This window comes from Ascaphus truei, chromosome 5, assembly GCF_040206685.1.
Source record: "Ascaphus truei isolate aAscTru1 chromosome 5, aAscTru1.hap1, whole genome shotgun sequence".
Lineage (NCBI taxonomy): Eukaryota > Metazoa > Chordata > Amphibia > Anura > Ascaphidae > Ascaphus > Ascaphus truei.
In genome coordinates this window covers 97,535,416-97,558,566 of record NC_134487.1, presented here as the reverse complement: position 1 = coordinate 97,558,566, position 23,151 = coordinate 97,535,416, and the positions used below count along the sequence as shown (strand labels likewise).

At 46.0% G+C, this 23,151-nt stretch overlaps 1 protein-coding gene across 2 annotated transcripts in view; it reads left to right on the top strand.

Moving 5' to 3' along the window:
• The window catches only part of MYRFL (myelin regulatory factor like), a 180,813-nt gene that overhangs the window by 144,979 nt on the left and 12,683 nt on the right, over positions 1-23,151 (top strand). For both annotated transcript variants that reach the window (XM_075600257.1, XM_075600258.1), the window contains 2 exons: positions 1,838-1,925; positions 2,516-2,590. In XM_075600257.1, coding sequence (XP_075456372.1) covers positions 1,838-1,925; positions 2,516-2,590 — 163 coding nt within the window. The remainder of the gene's footprint in view (positions 1-1,837; positions 1,926-2,515; positions 2,591-23,151) is intronic.

The window sequence follows — 23,151 nt, the reverse complement described above, 5'->3', positions numbered from 1 at the left end:
TTAATGCATCATTAATGACTGTCATTGATTGCTAACTATTATCGGGGTTAGGCTGTGCTGAAATATATTTAGGGAGTAAGTTGCGATTGGATGTTTAACGCACACTGTGCTCCGATTGGCTGCTCTTGTAAATATAATGAGTGATGCCATGCTCAGAAATGTGGCTTAGTGAGTGACCCCTGTGTTCTGATTGCTCAGAATCAAATGATGTCACAATGAGCTAAGCCCTTATATAGTGTCAGTGCATTTTTCTATCATGGATCCAAACTTTTAAGGGTGCTTGAGTGAACAACTAAAAACAAAAAAGCCCCACTGCTAAATCCAATCTGACAAATTATATAGTTAAATACTTATTTGTTTTTCTTTTCATATGTAAGGGTCATTTAGTTACATTATTTGGTCACAGCGTGTTAACTCTGTAACTACGTCACGGTATCCGCCTTTCTGCAGATCCTAACACTACCTGCAAACGCTCTCTCCACCTGTCTTAATGGAGGGAGAAATGTCTCAGTAGACTGGTGATTCACAAGTATATGACATGACCTGCTCTTCAAAGTGCTTGAGTGAACAAACCTAATCGCCGCAGTAAAAAAAGTCGTAGTTTCTGAGCTGACTGTTCTTTATTTCTTTTTAATTGTAGTGCACATGCACAGCTGTGCTCACACTTACACCCCAGCAGGGAGCGCTATTAAACCAAACAATTCCATTCTAGTTTTAACAAGGCTGGTTTGTTATGGAAGCCGGTCTCGGGAACAGAACTAATATTTGTGTAACCTTTTTCTCTTGATACTTATAACATTGTTAAACAGCTTGCCCATACATACATTGACTGTTTTGTTCTCATTTGGACAAATATTGCAGCTCGCTTAAAGAAATGCCCATGTCTTTATTGTTTTCACCATACAGGCAATCACTTGTTAGAAGGGTGTGAATGTGACGGTATACTGTATGGTTTAAAAAGGGTTGTGGGCAACTCCAGCCCTTAAGGGCCACCAACAGGTCAGGTTTTAAGGGATATCCTTAAAACCTGACCTGTTGGTGGCCCTTGAGGACTGGAGTTGGCCACCCCTGGTTTAAAAAGTCTGTTCAGAAACTCTTTAAGTGTATCTATCTGTTTACACTTTTAGTGGAATAACAAACATAATGTATCTATTGGATAAAAATAAAAATGGATTAGGACTCGTGCAATTCTGTATAATGCTGTCATTCACTGAACCTTTAAGATGCAGTGCTTATTTAAAATCAATTATTGACGTTTGACATGTAAAGATAACCTATGATGCCAGTGACATCAGTTTAAGTACTCTAACAGAAACCATTTTTAATATAAAATATATATATATATATATATATATATATATATATATATATGACTGTACATATTACCGCGCTCCACCCTATAGAAGTTTGCTGCTGGTAAAAAGATAGGCCCTACATATACTGTAGAAAAACTAAATGAATGATTCCTGCGCTCCTACTCCTCCTCACTGGACATGGGGCACATCAGGAATTAACCGATTCACAGAGCAAACTTCCGAAATGTAACTATGAATTTAGGCCCACATTCACTTAACAGTGCTATACCACAAACCAACTTACAACCCCATCACCAGAAGATGTCTTTCAGCATAGCACCGCTTGGTAAATATGGGCCTCATTCTTTAATATAAAGCAAAATGTGTATATGTGAGTTTAGCCATGATTCAAACCCAATTTCTTTTCATGACACGTGTAAATCAGCTCGCTTTCTTTTCAAAGGGGTATATACAATAGCAGTTAGGACGGTGTGTATGTCACTATTTCACATATTCTTTTTATTATTCCCTCGCTTTTTCAGGGATTGATACATCGATCCGTTCAATACTGATTCTGGAAACTCAGCAGATAATAGACCGTCACTATTGCAGGAAAAGCCTGCCGTGTGGGTAAGGGATATAGTATATCTTAAAGATGCAAACCAATCAATTCTACATAGCTGTAGTTTAAAATATGTGATTGCACATGTTGAAGATGGGTACATTATTTTGTAGATTTTTTTTTTTTACTATATTCCTTATTTGATCATTCACCAATTATTTTTAAGTATTTCAAGTAAAATCACTCATTTTCTAATCAAGTTTAGTGATAATGTCTCCCAGAGGTGATAAACTCCAGTCCTCAAGCCCCCCACCCCCTCCAACAGGTCAGGTTTTCAGGATATCCCAGCTTCAACCCAGGTGGCTCAATCTGATTGAGCCACCTGTGCTGAAGCAGGGACTGATTGAGACACCTGTGCTGAAGCAGGGATATCCTGAAAACCTGACCTGTTGGGACTTGAGGACTGGAGTTGCGCACCCCTGCTATGGCATACCACATACGTATAGTATGGTTAATGCGTGCACACTTAAATCACCACATGTTGAAACATTAACATTTCTATGTGGAAATATCAAATGTTTTTATTTAATGGCTGTAAAATGTAAATCAAACTGGAAATGTACTGGTGTTCTCACATATTTTCCCCACTGTTGTTTAGGTCTGGAAACTACAGCTATGCTATTCCTGTCAACAAGTACACACCAACCAATGTGCGGATTACTTTGGAATTCAAGTAAGTGCAAGAATATGTGTGTGAAATCTCACGAGTTATGCATCAGGTCTTAAAGGAACAGTCCCATTCTAGTGACCAGTGGCATGTTTAACAAGTTACATGCAGAGGATTCGTGCCTTTTTAAACCATTTCAGACAAATATAAGTGTAACCCATATTCCCCCCCCCCCAGACAAAGATGCTATATCTAGGGTGTAGTGAGGGCTGGCTACATGTGCTTGAGTGGTGCGTACCTGCAGGTAACAGGAGGGCCTGAGCTTCCCGCGATGATGTTGGGGACACAGGACCAGGCTTCTGGGGTAGTTGCCTCATTCTTTAGTGGTGGTGCAGCGCCTCCATCCTCTATAACTTCCCAGGAGATATGGGGTAGGACCCTTATAGAAGAAATAACCCTGGTCCCAGGGTGGATGCTCCAGAATCACACTCACTCTCTGGTAAAATCAGCAATGTCTCTTTATTGTCTCTAGCTCGCACGCAGCAGCAGTGGCAGCCCACAGCAGCAGCCGCACACAAGGCACTCCAAATGTATACAGGCCTTCTCCTCTCCTTTCCTCCAAGATGCACCCCAGCAGGATGGTCTGTGAGGGGCCTCAATACCCCAATGCCCACCTCAGAGGGTATCCTCTGGGTGGGGGTAGATCCTCCCCATCACGCCCTCATCAGGGTGAGGGGCATTGGTCCACCGGAGCTCTGCTCACTCTCCAACTGTCATATGCCAGAGTTCTCTCTCTCTATCCTGCTCCCAGGACAGAACTCGACCTCCTCCTCTCCTCCAATTCCCAGGACAGACTCGAACTAGAACTCGAACTAACTGTCACTCACAGGAACTGGCCACTAAATAAAGTCAGCCCCACCTCTCATGATGTCAGCAGAACCTCCCCTCTATCTCATGCCTGCAGCAGAGTTAGGGGCCTGCATCTATCACTCAAGGCAGGGCTTGCAAAGGGGGGGAAACCCATGATTACTACTGGCGCCTGCCCTTAACAGGACTTACCACAGTAGGAGAAAGATATATGCTGTTTACAGGGGGCTACACTCTCCCTCTGGTGGAATCCAATGGTCCCCACTTGGACCTAACTTTAGCAGTACCATCCTGCGGTGAACAACCTGGGAAACAAAACACATATCATGCAGTTTGGTAGTCATAACATATGCTCACATGAGGTAGTGATACAACACACTGGTTACTCCCAACGTGGAGAACCCTAATAGTAATGCTTCGGATCAGGTTTCCTTACTTTTCTGCCATTGTGATCCGTAATGGTCACAAAGAAGGACTGTACCGACCCATGCTCTGGCCGATATATTACGCTGTGCATGTATATGCACCGTCCTATACTCCAGATCTGGACCAGCTCACTGATCCTGTCCTCATTATGGTAACCTGCCTTACCAAACTTGGTCCGAAGGTATTCTTGTACGGCTTTTCAGAGCCAACTATCTCTGCTCTCCTCTATTTCCCGCATTATGGGTTCGGGCACATACGGGTATTCGTATCCATGGGACTGCCTATACCTAGCCACTATGGCTCTGTCTGCTCGGCTCAACTTAGTGAGCTTACGGTGACCCGCCCTGCTTGGCAGTACCCAAAACTCTGGTTCTACAGGAGCAATCTCGTCATACAATATACTGGGGCCCTTGGGCTGAATGATTTTCTGCTCTATCTCCCGGTACCTGTGATCTATCTCGTCCTCCACCTCCTGGGGAGTAAAGGCACCTGCTGCCCACCAATAATCAACTATGGTGTTCTTAATGAGCAGGAACCGCGTACGGTCCATACCTTCGTGGTACCCAGTGAACAGGGGTGCCCACCAATTGTCACGGTGCTCGTACTCTGATGAATGGCTAGTGTGCTCTACCTCTGACTCTGCTTGGGACGAGACACCGGACGTCCCCGCCTCTGTAGAGCGCGAGCAATCTCTCCTCCCTTTGGCATTGATGTAAATGGTAGGGTTCATCTTGTGAACCACCTTACTGACAGACCCAGCCTCTGCTGGAGTGTGGGACCCTCGGGCTCTCCCTCTAGTTGCAGGAGAAAACGGCACAGGGTTAGGCACACGTATCACATTGGCATATGGTATTTCCCCATCAGACCCCTCATCGCTCAATTCCCAGTCCCGCCAATCTCTGGAATATTTGGGGTACTTGCTCAATTTATCCCCGCTAGGTCCCGGTCCCGGTGACAACACTCATGACGGGGCAGGGGCAGTGGCCGGGGCAGTGGCCGGGGCGATGGAGCTAGGGTTTGGGGCAGGGGCAATGTTCAAGTCAGTGTCCAGCAAGCGGGTAATACCACGACCAAGGGACGCTTTCTTGGGTGCTTTCTCCGCCATACTTCGCGCTTCTCTGGATGGGCCTCAGCTCTTCAGGGTAGCCATGCAGTGGCCATGGCTACTCTCCGTGGGGAGAACAGCGCTCCCAGGCCCCGTTTCCCGTCGGACCCGTAAGTGACATCATCGCCGGTGTCCGCGGAATCTCCATCCGCTCCGTGGTCACGCACCGGAAGTGCGTCGAGGATCGGAATGGGCAGTGGTGAAGCATCCGGTTCGCGGATGGACAAGTAGGCCGCAAGCCTCTCCTTCTCGTCCTCCGCAGGTGCTGTCTTCGCCTGGCGGGAGTAAGGGGGTGGTGGAGTCTCCTTACCGCTCCGCTGCTGTTTGGTGATCTTGGGGTCCTACGGAGTCATCTCGGATACCATCTCCGCCACACTGGGAGTCACCACGGCCATGGGACTTCTACGGGCCTCAGGCCGCACTGGCGCTCACCGTCGGAAAGTGTTCGGACTCGTCTGCTCATCTTGGTCACCGCTGGGGTGGTTCGCCGGTAGGCGCATCGCCACTGATGGTACGCAAACCTCTTCCTTCGAGGATATTACTATCGGATCCTCCTCATGGGAGGCACCGGGTTCTTCTGCGATACAACCAGTGGGTATTGGTACGAAACGGGCCCGCTCCGGTACCTCCACTGCGGTCGCGCTCTTCTCCGCCGACGGTTCACTCGGCTCCGTAGCTGGCTGGGCCTTGGTTCTTCCCGCATTGTTGAAACGGGGAATTATGGCAGCCTTGTCTTTCATCTCCGCCACATCCGTTAGTGTTCCCGGAGAGGCACCCCGCGGGGTCTCGATCAGTGGCCATGGCTCGTTAGGCCACAGGTAGTACGTGCCGCATTGAGGGCATCGTGCCTTAGTGCTTGGGACCGCTCCGGGTATCCCGCAGTGGACGCACAGGCACCGGAGGTACTCGTGGCCCTCCACCTCCACTACCAGTAAGCCTCCTGGTAGCTGGTAGATCGTGCTGCACATTTCGGACATTTTTAGCTCAGGGGTGGAACAGTTCAGTGTTTCAGCTCCTTGCTCCTCGAATGCCAGGCAGAAGTGAAGCTATTCGCTCTCTCTTCCTGTCCCTCCCTTTGCTGGGGAGGACGCTTCTGATTGACTCTCCTTGTGCCCCCTCCCTCTGGTGGAATCCAGAGGCGGGGCACTCCTTCTTTCAGTGTGACGTGACCTGGTTTGTTGGCCAGTCACAGCACAGGTGGGTGGGCTTTCGTGCCGCTCCGCTCCTCTTGCAGGGGATCTGGGTTTGGCGCCAAACCCCTGCACATCTCCCGCCACATTTCTCGTACAGTCTCTTTGCACGATTCACGTGCGCGCTCCAGGATTGGCGGGAATCGCCAGTTTAGGTCGGCTGCTATCTGCTGGGCCGTGCATGGCGCGTTTGTCGCCATTTTGGATTCTTCTTTGCTCCGTGGAGCACATGTAGTGACGGCCGCCATCTTCGATGAGCCCACCACATGTAAATGTGCACTACGCTCCGTGTCTACGGTGTAACACGTTCCTAGACACTGGCTGTACCCAATGACACTCTGCATCTCTCTGCATGCTCACTCTGTTGCCCACTAGTATGAGGTGGCATACCCCAGGCTAGGCAGAACTCCTTCCCTGTGCACTGTACTCGGTGACTGTTCCGGCAAGTGCTCTGTGGTGCGTTTTATGTGGGTGCTAGCTAGTGTACCGTGCATCTCCCTAAGTACGGGCGTCCCTACTTTTGGCCACTCATAGTGCGGGCCCTGGGCCATGGTCCCTGGACACGTTAGCAGGCTAACCCCCCCAGTTGCCTCACACTATCTGCCTCAAGGGACTAGGACAGCTATAGCTATGCACCCATCTTACGCCACCCTCTTAGGGCACCCAGGGCATACTGTGCGGGAGCGGAGGTCCACGCTCCCCTGACTACCCCCGGTATGGCACGCCCTACTTTTATCAGCACTTGCACGGAGAGTGCACATCACTCTTCCCGCTCTGCTTCGCTGTAAGCCTGTCCTGTTCTGGATCTCAGCAGCTCGCCTCCAAATGTAACCCATATTCCCCCCCCCCCAGACACAGATGCTATATCTAGGGTGTGTGAGGGCTGGCTACATGTGCTTGAGAGGTGCGTACCTGCAGGTAACAGGAGGGCCTGAGCTTCCCGTGATGATGTTGGGGACACAGGATCAGGCTTCTGGGGTAGTTGCCTCATTCTTTAGTGGTGGTGCAGCGCCTCCATCCTCTATAACTTCCCAGGGATATGGGGTAGGACCCTTATAGAAGAAATAACCCTGGTCCCAGGGTGGATGCTCCAGAATCACACTCACTCTCTGGTAAAATCAGCAATGTCTCTTTATTGTCTCTAGCTCGCACGCAGCAGCAGTGGCAGCCCACAGCAGCAGCCGCACACAAGGCACTCCAAATGTATACAGGCCTTCTCCTCTCCTTTCCTCCAAGATGCACCCCAGCAGGATGGTCTGTGAGGGGCCTCAATACCCCAATGCCCACCTCAGAGGGTATCCTCTGGGTGGGGGTAGATCCTCCCCATCACGCCCTCATCAGGGTGAGGGGCATTGGTCCACCGGAGCTCTGCTCACTCTCCAACTGTCATATGCCAGAGTTCTCTCTCTCTATCCTGCTCCCAGGACAGAACTCGACCTCCTCCTCTCCTCCAATTCCCAGGACAGACTCGAACTAGAACTCGAACTAACTGTCACTCACAGGAACTGGCCACTAAATAAAGTCAGCCCCACCTCTCATGATGTCAGCAGAACCTCCTCTCTGTCACATGCCTGCAGCAGACTTAGAGGCCTGCATCTATCACTCAAGGCAGGGCTTGCAAAGGGGGGGAAACCCATGATTACTACTGGCGCCTGCCCTTAACAGGACTTACCACAGTAGGAGAAAGATATATATAGCCCGTGCTGTTTACAGGGGGCTACATAAGTATATTTAAATAACTTTTTGCACGGTAAACAAATTATTTGGAGGATTATTACCATCTTTATCTAATTTCTCTCATCTCATTATACGACTGTTTTATTGTCAAATCTACTAAAAATGTGTTTTTCTTTTGTTCTTGGTTTGTAAAATAACTAATATGCGATCATTAGCCATACAGATAAATATAAGCATGTGGTACTGTCAGCATGAAGAAAAAGAACACATTATTTTTTTGACAGGACACAAACAATTAATGTTTTCATTCAACGGAGCAATGATTGACCCTCAAGAAAGCTGATTTGACTAATTAACTGTTTCTTTTGTATGTGTGGCAATGACAAGGGAGGGACTAGTCCTTTGAAGGAAACTCTGTTTCTTCAGTGTGCCATAACCTAACATTCTGATCACAAAGGGTTAAACCAGTCATTTGAATGATGTCATTCTCACCAGGATTCTATACCATTGACTTTACTTCCTGTTCAAAAGGCTGCCTATCCATGTTTGAGGTTCAAATGGAATTGTTTTATGTAGAAAGAGAACATTTAACAATAAGAGTTGTATAATGTCTTAGTTTTCTTTTTTATGTGATTCGGTTTGAAAATGTTCTGTGTGTGTGTGTGTATATATATTATGAAAAAATATTTCTATTTAAAATTGTGTCTCAGTTCTTCAAGCTTAAACATGGCTCAGTTTGCTGGGAGCTTCAGATCTGCAACTCAACATTTTCAACTAACCTTATTGGCCCATAAAAATATATTTGACGGCAGTATCATGCCACACTTCAGAGAGACAAGCTTATTGCTTGTGCTGCCTTGTCTTCTTCCATATTAATGGTAGCATGTGTAATGGTGTTTCCCCCACCCAATCGCAGATAGGGGCCATTACAGGTTGTAGGGTGCACATACCTGCTGGCAACAGGAGGGCTGAATCGTCTGCCAATGGTAGTGGGGGCACAGGAACAGGCTTCTGGGGTTCATATCCCATATATCTCCTTAGTAGTGCAGCGCCTCCATCTGCCGTAGGCTCCAGGAACTGAAGGTGATCTCCCACGGTAGAACTTATTACCTCTCCCCCCAGTAAGGTCACACACCAGGCAGGAGGTATATTGCAAAACAAGAACGGGTTTATTACTACATTCTGCAGTAACAGTTACACAGCAGTCTTCTGTCGGATACTGTCTTTTTACATCAGCTATCACTGAAGATGGTCCCTGGACCATCACTACAGACCAAGGGCACTCGCAGCCGTCCTAGCTCTTCCTCACCTCCCTAGTAGTGGCAGGGGTATGGTCCACACTCACTCTCCCCTGGAGGGAAGAACACATGGGAAGGCCCCAATCTCAGGCTCCCAGTTGTGTGACCTGCCTTCCTCAGAGGGAAGGAACAACTCCTAACTTTAAGTACAGCCAGGAGACAGGCACCCGTTGTCCCAGCTACAACAGGATGTACCACCCTCTGCTGTCACTCAAGTGCAGTACCAAAGGTGAGGGGGAAAACCCCATACCAACTACTGTCAACCTGATAGTACCAGGGTTTACTGCCTCTCAGGTGTCACAGTCATCAGCAAGGGACTCCGCTGTCGAGCAAAGCCGGCCAATCAGATCAACAGATAATTCACTGGTCCTAAGGACGCAGTGAGAAAAAATACCAGACTAACAAAAATATAACATAAACCAGTATCTAGTGCAACAGTAAATTAAAATAATGTGCAATAAAATAGGAGAGTTAATGTAAAAAAATCCAAATGGGAGGATACCGAGCAGAGCACCCCACTTGACGCCCACTGGGAGGCAAACTCTGAAACCGTCCCAGTGGACTCGGGGCATGCACCAACGGCCAGAACGTGGCCACAATGTTTGTTGGGACCTCCCTCTCCAGACACTGCTTCCTGGTCATATAAATGGCTAGCTTAGCCAATGCCAGGAGCAGGTTGATGAGGAGATCCCTATACTTATTGCCCGGGACACTATTCACCCAAAAATAAAATGGCGAGGGGAAAAGTGCAGCCAGAACTGCAGGAGAAGGCCCCTCAAGGTGGATAAGAGGGGCTGCAGTCTGGCGCCAATAAAATAATAAATCCAGGAATGGGGAAAAGGGGAGGGGAAGGGTAAGGGCTGCTCCCGCATCAGCAGAAATAATGTAGATAATAATGAGTAATGAATAAATAAGTAAAGCCAAATACTGGTGCAAAAGAGGATAAGGATAATGGTGAAAAAAACAAACAAAAGATTCCTCCTTGAATGCACTCAGATTGGCTGGTAGGGTGATATGGTTGATATAATTAAAAACCTTTTAATCACATATGAAAAGTTAAAACATGTTTGTATAGCGGGGCATGGTGTAAACAGTCCAGGACCAGCCCCTGTTGGCAAACCAAAAAAGTCTTCCTCAATTACAGGAAGATAGTAACAAAACTCCACCTTAATGTGGGCTTACTCGCTTAGAAAATCCCCTATGTATAACTCCAGACTGGGAGACCCATCCCGCCTATGGAAATCCTATTATCAATAAATCAATAGACCTGGGCAGATACAGGCTATTGATGCTAAATCTGAAGGGGTGATTAACTAAAAGCCGACTGGTCAGATAGTAAAGATCTGTGTGATGTCACTAAACCACATTAAGTGTGGGTATGAAATAACTCCAGAACAAGGTGAAGTCAACAAAAAAGAAAAAGAAGTAAATATACTACATGAAGTGAATACTTAACCACACATTAAATAATGTATAAATATACAAATAATGATAAAATGCGTAGCTAGATGGTGTTGAGCTCTACGAAGGGCAAGTACAATAGGCGGGATGGGTCTCCCAGTCTGGAGTTATACATAGGGGATTTTCTAAGCGAGTAAGCCCACATTAAGGTGGAGTTTTGTTACTATCTTCCTGTAATTGAGGAAGACTTTTTTGGTTTGCCAACAGGGGCTGGTCCTGGACTGTTTACACCATGCCCCTCTATACAAACATGTTTTAACTTTTCATATGTGATTAAAAGGCCGATAAAATAAATATGGTACACTGACTCCCACTCGCCACAGATGGGGCAGTTGGCGGAGGAGTCCGTGATGTGGGACTCTCCCTTGCTCAGTGTACCGTGGAGGACTCTCCAACGAAATCCCCGGTGGGACTGGGAACCAACTCTGAATAGAGTTCCCTCCACCGGGGCCTCTCGCCCTTGTTTTCAGGAAGTACCCACCTCCAGATGGTATCGGGGCGGGCAACAATGGTTGAGGTAGTGCACTGTATGGAGCACAAGAGAGTACAGGACTTTCCTCGGCATGCCGCGGAAACATGTCAGGGACATATCCCCGAAACTGCTGAGGTTGGGGAAGAGAGGAGCCTGAGGGGGTTGCCGTGGCTTTGGTCCCACGCAATGATCCGGAGAGCTGGGGGTGATAGGTGGGCAGGGCTCTCCGGTCTGCAATACCCCCCTCGATGAGGGTGCGTGAGTCGGGGTGGATGGTATCTTTAATTCCTGGATCAAACGACGAGGGACGCGGGCAGTAGGCAGACCCATACGGTGCGCGAGCACCTCAGCCCCTACCCAGTCCCATCATTCGGAGCACCTTTAAGTAGGAGCACGGACTAGGAATCAGTGACAGAAATAGAAGAAAACATTGAAATGGTTTTTAGACTCCAGTAATAAATTCCTCAAAAAGAAAATACAACTTCTATGCAATCCGATATTTTTGCATTCCCAAACGACAACATTTGTAATTAATTCATTTGTAGGCCTAATATCTAGCTACTATGTCGTTTGGGGGGGAAAAAGCCCCACACATTTATTTGGCAATGAAGGTCCTCATGTACTCTGTAGAAACAACATTTTTGTTTGCAATTTTGTGGGACATTAATTGATATTGTTTTGTCATGAGTCTTCTCAAACACAAGCAAAAGATTGTTGGCAAGTACTTTATAACCACATCTGTGTGCAATCTTGGCCAGGAAGATAGGCTTCCTAATCTTTTTGTCATTGTGCCATCTTTAACTACGAACTGTTCAGATGAAAGATGCAAAACAAACAATAATTGAATTGGGTTATGTATGGCAAACTAATCTGTTTGATCCTTCATTTAGATTAGATTAAAAGCAGACTGTGAAATCCAGATGGGTCTTCTAAGTTATGCTATTAATTTAGCTCTGACCACATCTGAAATATCTATATAGCACTAGGGAAGGGTAAATTGATCCAGAGACAAACCCAATTCTATGGATAGGTAATGCACCCGCTTTCTGTTTGCATGAGACACATTCATGGAAAGCGGTGCTTAGCTATCCTCAATAAGTAACTGCGGATTATAATCAGAAATTCAGTATAAACCACCCCAAAATATTTTAAACCTAACTCTACTATGTGGCTTTTAAAATAAAAGCTGGTGAAGGAGGATCACACTTCCACAAGGCTTTGATCTTCTATGCAAGTAATGATTTGGATCAAGTAAACGCATGGTTAAAATGTGATTGATTAATGCAGCCCTTTTGTCACATTGTCACTTGTAAGTCATTGAAAGGGCTGCAGCCTGACTCATGTTATGTGCAGTAATCCTTCTTTATTACCCCTTTCTTCTGGGTTTAGAGTCCCCTGACACACTTTAATCTACTTGTTTTTCTCCTATAAATCCTCAACACTTGTGTTGTCCTGTGCACTTCTGCACACATCCATGTACAGCCAAATCACCTGGGGTGGTGCCAGCTTTTACTCTAAACATGCATGCTCTGGGGGACCCTTGACCAATGTGTCTCTTCACCCATTATTTTCAGAAGCCATTTTTTTTTGACTGATACAGACGCATAAACTAAATGTCGAGATAAAAAGTTGCATGTGGTTTTTTTCCAGGGCTGATTGTAAAGTAATAACGTTTGCACACGCACACGCACACGCACACGCTGTCAATTTATAGAGATCTATATGAGTGGAATATAACGCTTCTTGGCCAAACAGAAATGAAATGATAATTGAATAATTTCAACACCTCTAGTGTGCATATGCTCTGGTGCCACCTATGCCAATCATATCCTGCCAACATAACATTTCGGCCATCTGTAAGCTAGTACATCTTTTCCAGTAATTGCTGTTAGAACTGGTACCCTCCGTATGCTTCTTGCTAGTAAAATCTATTCAAATACCCTCCATTTCCCTCCACCACAAGTCATTTTGCTGATTTATTTTGCCATCTTCTATGACAGTGGAATGGGCTATTTAGAAAACTAAGCTGATGACGCAAGTATGTTATTTCTGACATCCAACGTGAGACTCATTGCAGATGTTGTGTGTATATACAATGGGTGGAGGGATATTTTACATTTGAAAAGTGTACTACTGTAGCTTTGCTCTTCTATGCTCCTCCTCCTCACTCCTCCAGTTGAGCCGCTCTCTTAAAGGACCAATCCAAGCACCCTCCCCCCCAGAACTCACACTCACTCTCACATTCTCCCACTTACACAAACACACACACTCCCACTCACATACACACTCCCCCACTTACACACACACTCCCACACTTACGCACACACACTCTCTCTCCCACTTACACACACACACACACACACACTCTCTCTCCAAAATCACACTCACTCTCTCCCAAATCACACTCACACACACTCTCACACACACACACACACACACACACACACACACACACACACACACACACACACACACACACTGAGAGCCGGCACTATCTTACCCGATCCTTCCTCTCCCTCCTATCTGACGGACGTTGACACGATTTCCGGCACCGACTGGAGCAGCGAGTAGAATGATAGCAGTGACCGGGCGGCGGAGGCTGCTGCTGAGCTCGGGAGCTGCCGGGACACTGCTATGTGGGGTGCTGCCGGGACACTGCTATGTGGGGTGCTGCCGGGACACTGCTATGTGGGGTGCTGCCGGGACACTGCTATGTGGGGTGCTGCCGGAGCTGGGAGAGTTGTCCACGGCCGCGGAACCCGATTTGAAAATCACTCATCTATGCAGTGGAGGAAGTACAAAACTGTGTGTGTACATATATATTATATATAGTTGACAAGAAACTTCCATCGGTTTCAGGCAAAAGGTGACATATTGTGTGCTCATTTGCATGTAATTTCCCAGAATCCCTTGCTGCAGTGGATGCACTGTATGCTTGGTGATAATGGTAAAAGGTGCGCAAACTGGGGGGCGCGCAGACTTTATTGGAGGGTTTGCGGCCCGCACGGCTGTTACAGAGGCCACGCGCTACCGGCTTCTTGTCCACGTATCTCCATGGCAACGCGGCGTCAAATGACGCCCGTTACAATGGAGACGTGACGTCAAATGACGACGCGGGTCACGTGTAAAAAATACCATATATTTGTATGTGTCTATATAAATACAGGTTAATTAAATACTTGAGCAAAAGCAAAAAAGACACAGCACTACTCCCAGCAGGTTGAAATGATCATCATTTCAACCTGCTGGGAGTAGTGCTGTGTCTTGTTTGCTTTTGCTGTTGTACCTGATTGAAGACGGAAGCACACCTGTACCTGAGGACATGGACTATCAGCCAAGGATGATGCACTGTCTGAGTCCTTGAGATACTGTATATCTCTTTCATCATTCATCACACTAAAGAAAGTTTATATGTGTCTGGACACTTTATTGTGGGTATACCTTACTACAGTGCCAATTGGGATACTGCCAGTTGAATGGATTGTATTTGAGATACCTCATTATTTGATACCGGAAAGGTACCCCAGTTAAGGATTCTTATCCTTTTTCATCTGAAGATACTTGCTTATGTGTTGAGCATTGAAATATAATAGATACTTGAAATGGAGGGGCAGTCCTCGCTCAACCCAAAATAGGTAAATGTTGTTTTGGGTGCTACCTAGGACATGTTTTTCACACACATGGGGTGTGCATAGTGCCGCACACAAAGAGAAATCCTATATACGGTGCACACCCACTAGTAATGAATATAGTTGATGAAATGGTTGTTTTCAATAAAAAATAACTTTTAATATATCATTGTACAACATGTACCATAAAATAAATTAACACTAATTTAGGGTTTGAATACTGTGTTCATCTGTACTCCAAATGAGTGAATGCAAGTATTAATTAATAAACATAAAAAGATATCCCACGGGCGGACAATGTGTCTCCTAACTGGGAATATTACATATACCCCAGTGAATAGCAGCTGGATAGATACCAAGAGCAGGTTGTGTGAGCTCAAATAATTGGTATCAATCTCGATGACAAGGACATAAGCCTGAAGCTTACAGGTGCACCTTCGGTGTGGTTGTTACCAGAGCCCCCTGTGAGCTGGCCAGCTCAGGTAAGTGAAAGACACCGTTGGTGTGCTGGATTACTGTGGTAGAAAGCATTAGGCTGAGTCCATAGAGGGGGAAGCTGCGCTCCTCCGCGCTGACGTTGAGGCTCGCCTGCTTGGTCAGGAGCGATTCCATGGACTGGCTGACGAGCCAGCGTGCGTAATCGGGAGGCAGGGGGAGGCGGGGCAATGACGTCGCTGGGCCAATAGCCAGCGTAGCGCCAATGTCACGGCGTCAACGTAATGACGCTGCTTTGAGCTGATTGGGTGTTTTCAGCCGACAGTGCGCAGAGAAACAATTTCGACTGTCGACTGAAAATCCCTGCGCCTAAGCACGCCTGCGGACGCTCGCGGGAGCCCCCTCACAAGACATCCTCATTGAGGATGACGGGGCTCATTGCGGAGCGTCCGCACGGCTCAGCGCGGCTTCCCCCTCTATGGACCCAGCCTTAGCTGCGCTAATGAACTCTAACTGGCTCCTATCTGTATAATAGATACGTTGTGTATAGAAACGGCATGAATAGCAGAGAGCTCTTTACTTAAAACTCAGTGGATTTGTATACCATCCTGATCAGTGTTGAATCGGAGACAATAAGCAACATCCCCGATTCAACAGCTGATCAATTACTCTGCATTTTTGTAGTTGTGCTAAGCGATGTGTATTCATTAGGATTATACATGACATTAACCTATGTTATGGAAAAGTCCCATCAAGGATCATATTAAGGTTTGTCACAGTAACCTTCCTATATGCTCCTCAGCCTATAATAACATTGTTATCACTTACAGGCTATTACAAACACATAAGTCAAGAGGATGCTAGTGCATTGTGGTTAACTTGGCAGCAATAATAACAACACAAGTCATTGTTTTTAGCATAGCAGGTACTCCCTGATAAGAGGCACCATGATAGCATTTAAACTCAGCAGACCGGGTTGCATTGTGTGTAAGGAAAGGGTTACTCCTACCCAGTGACACCAATTTATTACCATGGCAACCTTAGGATTTAAATAGTAAGCCTCTACAGGGCACCTCTCACCCCCGAAGAAGTTCCATTGCCCCAGGAACGAAACACGTGTCGGGATGACGTCAGCGTGACGTCAGGTGTGCGACAGATGCATAGGTGTCTGATGGAGTCAGCCGCCACAAACAGATACAGTTAAACTAAGATGTGGGCCACAGATGTGCATCCCACTAGCTAGAAAGAGCAGCTTTGAGGTCTGTATATCCTGGTAGAAACACTGCTTACAAACGGGAGACAGCTGAGGCACATGTCGGCATCCAGGAGTGTCTGCTTAACGTACAGACACCACAGGTCAATAAGTAAGTAGATCCAGCCCTGTATATCCTCAGGTGGATCAGCACACAGATCACTGGGGTGTGTTTGATGCTGGGTTTTTGCTAAGATCTCATGTGCAGGTTAAAGTGTCACTCATCATTACACACAGACACATTATGATGATATTGCCACACTTTACAGTTTCAGCTATAGTTGCTAGATATTAGCATACATTGTCTCAATTTACAGGATTACCTCCTATCCAAGCTGCAACCCCACGGGGACCTAGCTGAGTTATTGTATATACTGTTTTGGTGTGCATGATTGGCTATACTAGGTTATCATACCTGTGCCATTTGACTAACTGAGGAATCCATACTTAGGATTTCCCATAGCACACCTCCATAGGTTATAACTATTTTCTATGTTTATGATATGTATGTATGTATGTATGTATTGTATGTCTTTATTTATATAGTGCCATTAATGTACATAGCGCTTCACAGTAGTATTACACGTGGTAATCGAATAAATAACAGATAATATAAATAACAGATCATGGGAATAAGTGCTTTAGACATAAACATAACATTAAGGAAGAGGAGTCCCTGCCCCGAGGAGCTTACAATCTAATTGGTAGGTAGGGAGAACGTACAGAGACAGTAGGAGGGAGTTCTGGTAAGTGCGTCTGCAGGGGGCCAAGCTTTATGTATCATGTGTTCAGAATGTTCACAGTGCTATTCGTATGCTTCTTTAAGCAAGTGTGTCTTAAGGTGGGTCTTAAAGGTGGATAGAGAGGGTGCTAGTCGGGTACTGAGGGGAAGGGCATTCCAGAGGTGTGGGGCAGTCAGTGAAAAAGGTTTAAGGCGGGAGAGGGCTTTAGATAAAAAGGGGGTAGAAAGAAGACATCCTTGAGCAGAACGCAAGAGTCGGGATGGTGCATAGCGAGAAATTAGGGCTGAGATGTAAGGAGGGGCAGAAGAGTGTAAAGCTTTAAAAGTGAGGAGAAGAATGGAGTGTGAGATGCGGGATTTGATTGGAAGCCAGGAGAGGGATTTCAGGAGGGGAGATGCTGAGACAGATCTAGGAAAGAGTAGAGTGATTCTGGCAGCAGCATTTAGGATAGATTGTAGGGGAGACAGGTGAGAGGCAGGAGGTTACAGTAATCAAGACGGGAGAGAATGAGGGCCTGAGTCAGAGTTTTAGCAGTCGAGCAACAGAGGAAAGGGCGTATCTTTGTTATATTGCGGAGGAAAAAGCGACAAGTTTTAGAAATGTTTTGAATGTGAGGGGCGAATGTGAGAGAGGAGTCAAGTGTAACCCCTAGGCAGCGTGCTTGGGCTACTGGGTGAATGATCGTAGTTCCAACAGTAATGTGGAAGGAGGTAGTAGGGCCAGGTTTGGGAGGAAGTATGAGGAGCTCTGTTTTAGCCATGTTGAGTTTAAGGCGACGGAGGGCCATCCAGGATGATATAGCAGAGAGACAGTCAGAAACTTTGGTTTGTACAGCAGGTGTAAGGTCGGGTGTTGAAAAGTATATTTGTGTGTCGTCAGCATAGAGGTGATATTTAAACCCAAAAGATGTTATTAGGTCACCTAGAGAGAGTGTGTACAGAGAAAAGAGAAGAGGTCCCAGGACAGAGCCCTGGGGTACCCCCACAGAGAGATCAATAGAGGAGGAGGAGGTGTTAGCAGAAGAGACACTGAAAGTACGATGGGAGAGGTAGGATGAGATCCAGGATAGAGCTTTGTTCCGAATACCAAGAGTATGGAGAATGTGAAGGAGAAGAGGGTGGTCCACAGTATCAAATGCTGCAGAGAGGTCGAGTAATATGAGAAGAGTGTAGTGACCTCTGTCTTTGGCAGCATGGAGGTCGTCAGTTATTTTAGTGAGGGCTGTTTCCGGGGAGTGAGCAGCGCGGAAGCCAGATTGTAGAGGGTCTAGGAGAGAAGAGGTGTTGAGAAAATGGAGCAAGCGAGAGAATACAAGACGTTCAAGGAGTTTAGAGGCAAAAGGCAGGAGGGAGACAGGTCGATAGTTAGAAAGACAGGTAGGGTCAAGCTTGCTGTTTTTGAGTAATGGTATGACTGTTGCATGTTTGAAGGAGGATGGAAAGGTTCCAGAGCAGAGGGAGGAGTTAAAAATGTGTGTGAGCGTAGGGATTATAGTAGGAGCAAGAGGTTTTAGGAGATGGGAGGGAATGGGGTCAAGAGGGCAAGTGGTAGAGGGAGAAGAGGCGATCAACAGCGACACATCCTCCTCTGAGACAGTGGAAAAAGAGTCAAGGAAGGCAGGAGGAGAGTTAGGAAGAGGTGTAGGATGGGAAGAAGAAACAGAGGGGATGTTCTGACGTATGGATTCCACCTTTTCCTTAAAATAGTCAGCAAAGTCCTGAGCGGAGATGGAGGAAGGAGAGGCAGCAGAGGGTGGTTTGAGTAGAGTATCAAAGACAGAGAACAGTCGGCGTGGGTTAGACTTGTGCATGTTGATTAGTGCAGAAAAGTAGGCTTGTTTAGCTTGCGAGAGGGCAGAGTTGAAACAGGATAGCATACATTTGTAGTGAAGGAAGTCTGCGAGAGTGTGAGACTTCCTCCAGAGGCGTTCAGAGGAACGAGTGGAGGAACGCAGCATGCGTGTGTGGGAATTTATCCAGGGTCTAGGGTTAGAAGGGCGAGTGCGGCAGAGAGAAAGTGGGCATGTAGATCAAGAGAGGAGGACAAGACAGAGTTGTAGTTCCTGACTAGGTTGTCTGGGTCTGTAGCAGAGCTGAGGGAGGAGCGTAAAGTGGACTCAAAGTCAGGTAAGTGAATAGAGCGCAGGTTTCTGCAGAACCGTGGTGTAGATGGAGGTGGAGAAGGGGAGAAGCGAGAGAGAGAATGAGATGAGATGATGGTCAGAGAGAGGAAAAGGGGAAATGGAGAAATCGGAGAGAGAGAAGTTCTTAGTGAAAACCAGGTCTAAGTAGTGGCCATCCTTTTGGGTGCTGGCTGCAGTCCACTGTTGAAGGCCAAAAGAAGAGGTTAGAGAAAGAAAGCGGGAAGCCCAAGGGAGAGAGGGGTCATCAATGTGGCAATTGAAGTCCCCAAGGAGAAGAACAGGGGAGTCTGAGGAGAGGAAGAAAGAGAGCCAGGATTCAAAGTGAGAGAGAAAGGCAGAAGGGGGATGAGTAGAGGTAGGTGGGCGATAGATGACCGCCACATGAACAGGGAGAGGAGAGAAAATCTGGACAGTGTGAGCCTCAAAGGAGGGAAAAGCAAGAGAGGGAGGAATAGGAAGGGTTCGGTAACGACAAAGAGAGGAGAGCAGGAGCCCCACGCCTCCACCCCTGCCATCAGTGCGCGGAGTGTGGGAGAAGGAAAGGCCACCATCGGAGAGGGCAGCTTCCAGAGCAGAGTCAGACTGAGTGAGTCAGGTCTCAGTTATAGCAAATAGGCGCAGAGAGTGAGAGAAAAAGAAGTCATGTACAGAGACGAACTTGTTAGAAAGGGAGCGAGCATTCCAAAGAGCACAGGAGAGAGGAGGGAGGGTGGCAGGGGATGGGTATGAGGTTGGAGGGGTTGACACCAGAAGGAGTAGAAGTTGCATGTGGGATGCGAGGATGAGAGCAAGTTGAAATAAGACAGGGACCAGGATTGGGAGAGATATCCCCAGAAGCAAGGAGGAGAAGCATGGATAGAAAAAGGATGTGTGAGGATGATTTGTAGGGGTGTTTTTTAGTGCAGGGGATATAGCTGTGTGGTGTCAGAGGACGCAGGTAAGAAAGGAGTTCATGTGAACTGAGAAGTGGTGAAGGAAGGAGAGATGGAGATATATGAATAGAGTTAGAGACATACTGAGGCTGGTAAAAAGAAGTGCATAATTTGAGAAGAAGTGAAGTCACAGCAAATATAAATGGTAAAGGCAGCATCACAGCAGTAATGATGCAGTCTGGTATTGATGATATCCTCCTTTCCAGCGTAGTTCAAATGCAGGAATCAGGGCCAGATGGGGTGTCCACTTCTTCCTCACTTCTTTTGAACTTCCTTTTAAATGTTAATAAATAATTTGTTATTTTGAATGAGTAGAGTGCACCGTTTTGGGGATCTTTCCCTCTTCTTTGTATACATATGCTTGTTATCACAGGTAGCACCTCTCTTTAAAGGTATAATTCCTAGCTGAGCAGGATTTTCCTCTCTTCCCCCCCCCCCCTCTCTCTCTACAGTGATTTGTATACCATCCTGATCAGTGTAGAATCGGAGACAATAAGCAACATCCCTGATTCAACAGCTGATCTAATAAGATTTTGATTTCAAATTGAGCTGATATATCTATATTATATTCCCAGTTAGGAGACACACTGTCCGCCCGTGGGGGTATCCTTTTATGTCTATTAATAAACACTTGCATTCACTCATTTGGAGTACAAATGAACACAGTATTCAAACCCTTAATTAGATACACAGCATCAGTATCCTCGCAGCATGGTTATTATTAGTGCTTAAAGATACTTATCAACGTTCTACAACACAACTTGTTCATCACCAGTATAGACATATTTTGGGGGATATCCGAGTAGCTGCAAGTTTGTCCTTGTAATATCGCACATGGTCATAAGTTACGGAATAAAATATGACAACTGGCCGTATTCTGTATTACAAATCGTATCGTTTAAACGATGTCTATAGAATAAGAGTGTGAGACCTATTTTACTAGAGTCCCAAGTTCTATGTATATCCCCTATAACCTCCCTCCAAATAACATATGGAGAGACACCTGTGCTTAAAAAGCTCACCTTTAATACTTGGGAAATATGCTAATATGATATGCAAATGTAACACCCCTATCCCCCCCAGGGTGCTACACAAAGTATATATAAATGAGTCCACTTTTGTTCAATGATAGTAATTTCTTCTTGCGATTCTGCCATGATGATGTCACAGCTATATATAATTTATTTTTTTTACACACACACACACACACACACTAAGGATGGGTAAGTTTTTTTTATTTATTTATTTATTTATTTTATTTATTTTTTAACAAACCACACACTTTTAAGATCACAAATTAAGAAAAAAAAATTCCCTGAACTTGATTTTTTTTCCAGACTCTTTTAGAAAACCAAAACCAAAACATAAAGATTTTGTGTAGAACCAAAATGAAAGTACCAGTGACAATGCCCACCTATATATGCTAATAACAAGTTAACATTTCTTAAAGCTGCAGACCAAGCAATATCTTACGTGTGTTTTTTTTTTTTTTAATAAATCAGTTCTGTACTATGAGAAAATACTTGTAGCATTAAAAAAAAGTCTAAATTACATTTTTAATGTATTCTAATGTAACAAGCATTTTTTGTTTTTGTAGCAACCATTTAAAAAGTCACATCCCCTTCCCCTTCTGAAACAGGCTCTGGCACACCGCTTTTTGTGCCCTGCCCTTTCTCTTGCAGTGCACCAATTGTATCTAGTGACTGCCTGGGCATATGATCTTCCCCACAGAACTTTGCATCTTTGGTCCTTTTCTGTTGCACCGACAGCCATTTAGTGAACCCCCGAGCCGAATCTTGGCCGATCGATCATAGGAGAACGGATCGATCGGCAACTTAGCTAATTACTTCTCATTGTGTGGATTGTTTTGATGCACATATTAAAGGGGGAAAAATTAAAACGGCAGTTTGGATTGCAGCTTTTAGACTCCCTCACCCCCACAATACACTAGTACAGCGGTGCGCAAACTGGGGGGGGCGCAAGACTATTTAGGGGGGGGGGGGCGCAGGCTGCGTGTGGGGAAACCTGGGGGGGGGGCAGAGCTGTGCACGGGCAGCCAAGAACCAGCTCCGTGCTGCTGCTTCTCTGTGGCTTGCTGCAGGGGCGGGGCCTTGCTGCGGGGGCGGGGCCTTGGTGCGGGGGCGGGGACTTCCCTGCACACAGACATCCCCTCCTTCTCTTCCTGTCTGTTACCCGCCCCAGTTTTCAGGAGCACATGGGAGGACCAGAGCAGGAGCAGGCTTAGTAATCCCCCCCCTCTCCCCCCCAGGTGAAAGTGTGTGTTGTTGTGATATGAGTGTGTGTTGTGTCTGTTTGTTGTGATTGAGTATGTGTGGGGTGTGGGTGTTGTCTGTGTTGGGTGTGATTGAGTGTGTCTTGTCTGTGATTGTGTGTCTTGTCTGTGATTGTGTGTGTTGTGTCTGTATTAGTTGTGATTGAGTGAGTGGTGTGTGTGTGTTGTGATTGATTATGTGTTGTGTCTGTGATTGTGTGTTGTCTGTTGGTTTTGTCTGTGTGTCTTGTGATTGTGTGGGTGTTGTGCTTGAGTGTGTTTGTTGTTTGTTATGATTGTATTGGTTGTGATTCTGTGTGTGTTGTGATTGAGTGAGTGTGTTGTGTGTGTGTAGTCTGTGTTGGTTGTGATTGTGTTGGTTGTGATTGAGTGTGTGTTGTATTAACAATTGAATGAGAGTGTGACAAAGTCACACAATCATCCACAGAAAGTACATTTATGGTGCACACCATAATAATAATTATATTTATATTTTATTTAGTGATGATATAATTTGAGAAAACCATAAGTGATAAAGGTGACAAAAATAAACTAAAATATAATTAAAAAATCCCACGTGGTGCTTGCTGATTAGTCACAGTATTCAATAAACTACAAAGCTGTGAAATATAACCAGAGGATCTAATAAATCTGAAACGCTGAAACCAGTATAAAGGTCAAGTTGCACAATACAGCCGACAGCCAATCAAGTAGCAATGTGTGTC